The following is a 5,881-nucleotide window of genomic DNA, read 5'->3' as shown; positions in this document are numbered from 1 at the left end:
CTCACCCAGGGTGACGAATAGCGACCCTATATATTTCTCATGTACATGACGACCATTTTTCTTTACAGATTTAAAGTTTTTTGAATGCCTTATTAAAAAATTCAAATACTTAATTAATACTCTCTCCGTCCCAAAATAAGTGTCTTTACCTTAGTACAATTTTGTACTAAAGTTAGTATAAAGTTAAGACACTTATTTTGAGACGGAGGGAGTATTTTTTAAATGCTTGATTAAAAATTTTAAATACATTATTAAATCTTTTCCTACACATTGTATACATTTTATATACATGGTAAACATTTTCTCTATACAAATTTAACATTTTTCGCCTGTGGCTCCTGCGCACTGGGCCGGTCTATTTATGTAGGCGCCTGACGCGAGCGGGTCTTGCTATAAGCGAGACATTGGCGCGTCCTGCGGCAAGGGCCGTGCTATGCCAGGCCCTTTTTTTTTCTTTTGCGGTTGCTATGCCTGGCCCTTTTACATCCGGTCCGGGCGGGGCCATGTGTCCAGGTCTGCTCTAGCCCAGCCAAGCCTTCCGCCGAAGCCCATCCATAAAGATAGACTGACCGAGATTCAGACATAGTCAGACGCAGGCGTCAGCAGAAGCAGAGCAGCAGGCGATGGCCGGCGGTAGCCTGGACCTCCCCGTGGTTGACCTCGCATCCCCCGACCTCAAATCCGCCGTGGACGCCGTCCGGAAGGTTGCTCGCATGATTTCTCTGATTCGTGGAACCACCAAGAAGCGTCACGCCATGTGCGATTTGGTTTGGTTTTACAGGCATGCGTGGAGAGCGGGTTCTTCTACGTCACCAACCACGGGATCCAGGACGGCCTGCTGGAGGCGTTGTTCGCCGAGAGCAAGAGGTTCTTCGAGCTGCCGCTGGAGGAGAAGATGCTGCTGCAGAGGAACAGCAGCCACCGGGGCTACACCCCGCCCTACGCCGAGAAGCTGGACGAGTCGTCCGAATTCCAGGGTTAAATCCAGTTCCTGATCTACCTGAATCGATCTCTGTGTTAAATTCAAGTAGTACGTATAAATTATGGCTCAGGATACGTGCCAGGTTACCAATAGTATTGTTTACTGAGATGGGAAGCTGTTCTCTTCGAGCAACATTGTTTACGACTTGTGACATTTAAAATTGAACAACTAGCTGAACGTCATTACTTTGTCTGCAGACAATAGAATACTCACATGATTCTTTTGAAGCCAGGATAGCTAGAAGCCTAGAAGTATTTGTCATCGTGCTTCAGTTACTTTGTCTGCTCAGATGTTGTGGTGGCCTGGTGGGGAGAGAGTTAGTTAGTTACAAATGCAGCAGAGCAGAATAGGGGTTGAAGAACCCATTGATATTATCCTCAGTTCCTCACATCCTATAGCTTGAAGCAACCACCGCGTCTTCTAGACTTGACCTTCGGCATTTCTGCTGTTTCTAGTGATATATTGTGATCCCTGATTGTGAATTTTGTGATATTGAGCAGGAGACCTCAAGGAGAGTTTCTACATTGGGGCGGTCAGGGATGTAGATATGCCGAATGATCCTAACCAATGGCCTCCTAAAGGTGCTTAATCTGCTTTGCCATCTCTTAAGAACTGATAAGTTTGTTAAATGTCATCCTTATAAGTATATATAGACATCAATCGTGTTATTTGAGTCTTCTCCTTTTTTGCCTTGCTTTTTCTCAACATACAAAATGAAACGTTCTGATTAATTTAACTGCAGAGCGCTTTCCATCTTGGAAGGATACAATGAAGCTGTACCATGAAGCTGCACTGTGAGTTTTTTTCCATGTCTCAGCAAGATGAAATCGATCAATTATATTACCAAGAGCATTGCTTCAGACTTCCAGTGTAGCATTTGTATGTTCTTTTTATTGAGCTTTCTAAAACAGGAATAGTCAATTTTGTTTCTGAATTCTGATTACCAACCAGGGCTGCTGGCAAAAGGATACTCTCTCTAATTGCTCTGAGTCTGGACCTAGAAGCTGAATTCTTTCAGAAGATTGGTGCAGTCGACTGCTCTTCAGAAGTTATTCGGCTATTGCACTACCCAGGTTACATCATTGTCTTTCCTTTGTGTCATTTGAAAGAATCAGAAGTTCTATTCTAATTATATCCCGTGGAGAGGTAGATACATGCTTTATGTTGCCTTTTGTTTGTTCCTATTCATTTTCATGGTTGCTTGGGTGGCTTCTTTCACACACTAGCTTAATATCAGTGCTTTGCCATGGATCAAAGTCATACTGTTCAAACATAGGCTAATTTGGCTATGCACTCCGTGCCACGCCTTCAGTCACTACATTCTCGCCTCCAGTCAATTGTCCATGCCACATCCACATCCCTCATATTACTACCTAATAACTAAAATCCCTTACATCATTGATACTTCAACAGATTTAGTGTAGAAAGCATACTTGCAACCTCTAGCTATGTTCTTTTAGCAGCAGGTCCTATACATTATGCTGCTTAAAGCTGCACTGCTAATCAGGACGAAGTCTGATAATACTACAGAATCTAAAAAATGAAGTATGCATACCTGTAAAAAATCTGCCACGCCCAAAAGCGATCACCTGTAGTTGACCAACAACACAAGTTCTCTACAAGGGCAGCAGTTCCAACATGGGCAGTGGCACTGCAAGATTTAGCATAGCAATTTGAATTTTGAAACCCGGCTGAAGGGGATTGTAGCGAAAAAAGAATGGAAAAGAATTCCAAGTTTACTGTAGGTGAAGTAAACAGGCCTGATAAGTATTTCCTTACATAGTACTCCCTCTGATCACAAATATAAGATGTTTTGGATATTTCAATATGCACTACATACGGACTGAAATGAGTGAACGAACACACCATGTGTTATATACATCCGATTCAGATTTTTTTTAAACATCTTATATTTGTGAACGGAAGGGGTATTCCTTTTCTTTTTCCTTTCTAAATGTTATTTTTGTAGAGAAAACAGAATGGAAAATAATAAAAAGTTTACTGTAGGTGAAGTAAACGAGTCTGATAATGGAAATTATGGTGCATCAGCTCATTCAGATTATGGAATGATAACTCTTCTAGCAACAGATGGCACTCCTGGCTTGCAGGTACTCTTTCAGTTAATTCTTCAACTTCATTTTTGTTCTCTTGTGCAGCTAATCACTCATGTACAAAATGTATGTTCAAATTTTTTGGTTGAGCAGGAGGCTATGTTTTGCCACTTCAACAAACAATAAATCTTGTTTTAGAAAAGTAGAAATCATGACATCATTGCTTTTGCATTTATAATTTTATATGCTGGATACTTGCACTGTTGTGGGTGCAGATATGCAGGGAGAAGGATAGGCATCCCCAGCTCTGGGAAGATGTTCGTCATGTTGATGGGTAAATATGTTGCACTAGACATATGTTGCATGCTTTTAGACAATATGTTGCAGGTATGACAAATGATCCTAACAAATCTTGTGAACTTGTAGGACCCTTATTGTTAACATTGGCGATTTGCTAGAAAGGTGGACAAATTGTGTTTTCAGGTACTACATTTTTAACATGTTGTGTGGAATCCATCATGTCTGCAGTAGCAGTTGTGCCAGAAATTCTGAAATGCTCAGAAGGTTCTTCTGGATTATGATGTCTTGTGCACTTCTGGTCCAATTTATCTCTGCAGAAACCTTGTGTACGAAAAAAAAAACTTTGATCGTTTGCACCTTTTTCTGTAACTTGCAGATCTACACTTCATCGGGTTGTTGCAGTTGGCAGAGAGCGATATTCTGTGAGTATCCTAACTACTTAATTCAGATTTTTCATAAAGGGTTTTCAGTTACTATCATTGTTTATAACATATCTCTTGAAGAAGTCAGGTGTGGCTCTTCTTTCATGGGAAAACCACCACCAGTAACATAGAAGTAGCATCGCAGCTCATAGATTTACGATTTAATGTTAAAGCATGTTTTATCTTTTACACACGTCTTCATATGCATCAGGCGGCTTACTTTCTGGACCCAAGACCCGATCTAGTGGTGCAGTGCTTGGAAAGCTGTTGCTGCGACGCATATCCTCCAAGGTCCTCTTCTTTTACCCGAAGATTTTAGTGGTTACTACTCCCTTCGTCTCATAATATAAGTCTTATATTATAAGACGGAGGGAGTACCTCTGTACCAAAATATGAGACGTTTTTGTAGGGAGTATATGTTAAAGATTGATTGTCACAATTCTTGAAGTGCCTTTTCAGGTTTCCACCTATCACGGCGGGTGACTATTTGAAAGAACGATTAAGTGCCACATACAAATAACTGAAGACAGAGTTGTATTTCCTGTAAAATAGCAATGTGTACTATGACTGTAAAGGTAGTTGTATTTCAGTACAGTTGTAACGGTTCTAGTGCATGTCTGACTAAATCTGTATCGTCATAATATGGTCGCACAGAAATAAATAAACGGTGCGTATCCTCCTCTTCTCCGTTTAGTTTGTTAGTCTATTGAGGTAAGTGGTTTCCATGTCCATCCATCTCTCTCTTGACGACGAGATGTCACAAGTAGTATCTCTTTGTTCATACGAACATCTTCGTTTACCTGATCGACGAACACGGCCAATATACCCATCTAGAAGTTGACATGCACCGGCGGTCTAGTCTAGACTCAACAAGCAGTTTGAACCTAAAAGGCTCAGGTGCGCGAGGCCGAGACGACGACGGGTGTCACTCGTAATTGACATACTCTGTCTGAAACACTCAGATTCGTCCAGAAACTGACCTGCATGACTCGATCAGAGCCAGAGAAAGGTCAGAGCCGAAGTCGCGAAAGCTTGAGCCCGCGGGTTGAGTGGCGCCAGTTGATTAGCCACCTATACCATGATACCAGGTGAAACTGTGAAATTTGGACCAAGACTCAAGACTAGTTCTGAATGGTCAGGTTAAAAGTGTATGTTGCTATCCAAGTCTCGGCCCAACAAACAAGCCAATGTCAGCCGGTGTCGAGGAATTCCGTGCTCACAGTTTTATGTTGACAAGTAAGTACTACAACAACAGCATCACTAAGATGCAGAAGCCAAGGGTTTAACCTTCTTTTTGGAAAAAAAGTACTACATGAACATGAACATTTGCTGCTTTACAAGCAACAAATTAATGGCGCTGCATGGAGATGAAACACACGCACAGGTCAGCTTCAGTACGAGAAGAGCTGTACCACTTTCTGAGACTGCAGAGGAGAGCTGGAAAGAAGTTGACATTTGAGGGTGTTCGGGTGCTAGTGATTTTCTTACGTCCAAGCAATCCATGTAACTCATCTCCGAAGCTGGCTTACATGGAGCAAGAGATTTTATGTATTATCTTGTTGTTGATCTAAGGTAGGTCATTTCTGCCTGGCCTTTCAGACCCTAAGAAGTCAAATGGTTTTTTTTTGAGAAATCACCGGAGGAGGAGTTCTTCCACCTGAATATATTACTCAAAGTGCCCATTATGCCAAGAGAGTGATCCAGTTTATAAGGAAAACCGGATCGAAAACCTGAACAAGTTGACCCCGTTTATAAGGGAAACCGGGCCGAAAACCGTACAAGTAACAAGAGTACAAAAGGATGAGAAAAACATGATGCCCAAGATAAGGCAGGACCTAGCTAGTAGGCGAAAAGGACCATCACCACGAGAGACACAAGTAGATGTAGGGTGTCGTCGAAGGATCACAATACCAAGACTTTGCGAGCAACCTAACGCACCGCACCGGCGTGCATACCGAACCCACGGCGCAACACAGGAGCGCCACAATCAACGAGTGCCAAGCACGAACCTTGACTCGGAGCTCCGCCAATGGAATTCAGAACGATTAGCAAGTTGGGGAGGCTTCTTGCGTCGTCATTGAGCAAAGATGAACCGAGACAATCCCAAGAGCACGAAGCTCGCCACA

General features: G+C 42.4%; 1 protein-coding gene across 1 annotated transcript; it reads left to right on the top strand.

The window, feature by feature from the left end:
• Positions 1 to 551: 551 nt before the first annotated feature.
• LOC119272525 (2-oxoglutarate-Fe(II) type oxidoreductase hxnY-like) lies at positions 552 to 4,448 on the top strand. Its single transcript, XM_037553998.1, has 11 exons — positions 552 to 704; positions 782 to 977; positions 1,483 to 1,563; positions 1,725 to 1,776; positions 1,934 to 2,055; positions 2,990 to 3,090; positions 3,309 to 3,367; positions 3,460 to 3,516; positions 3,710 to 3,755; positions 3,967 to 4,046; positions 4,215 to 4,448. Exons 1-11 carry the CDS (start codon positions 624 to 626, stop codon positions 4,273 to 4,275), a joined length of 936 nt encoding a protein of 311 aa, XP_037409895.1. The 5' UTR covers positions 552 to 623; the 3' UTR covers positions 4,276 to 4,448.
• Positions 4,449 to 5,881: the final 1,433 nt, after the last annotated feature.

Source organism: Triticum dicoccoides, chromosome 1A (assembly GCF_002162155.2).
Source record: "Triticum dicoccoides isolate Atlit2015 ecotype Zavitan chromosome 1A, WEW_v2.0, whole genome shotgun sequence".
In the NCBI taxonomy this organism is placed as follows: Eukaryota; Viridiplantae; Streptophyta; class Magnoliopsida; order Poales; family Poaceae; genus Triticum; species Triticum dicoccoides.
The sequence above is the reverse complement of the archived record's forward strand: the minus strand, read 5'-3'. Positions and strand labels throughout refer to the sequence as shown.

Excerpts from the sequence above, each read along its gene's own strand:
- LOC119272525 (XM_037553998.1), top strand. The coding sequence starts at position 624 with ATGGCCGGCGGTAGCCTGGACCTCCCCGTGGTTGACCTCGCATCCCCC. Across the intron at positions 705-781 it reads CCGTGGACGCCGTCCGGAAG|GCATGCGTGGAGAGCGGGTT; the intron begins GTTGCTCGCATG and ends TTGGTTTTACAG. Across the intron at positions 3,517-3,709 it reads TGGACAAATTGTGTTTTCAG|ATCTACACTTCATCGGGTTG; the intron begins GTACTACATTTT and ends TGTAACTTGCAG.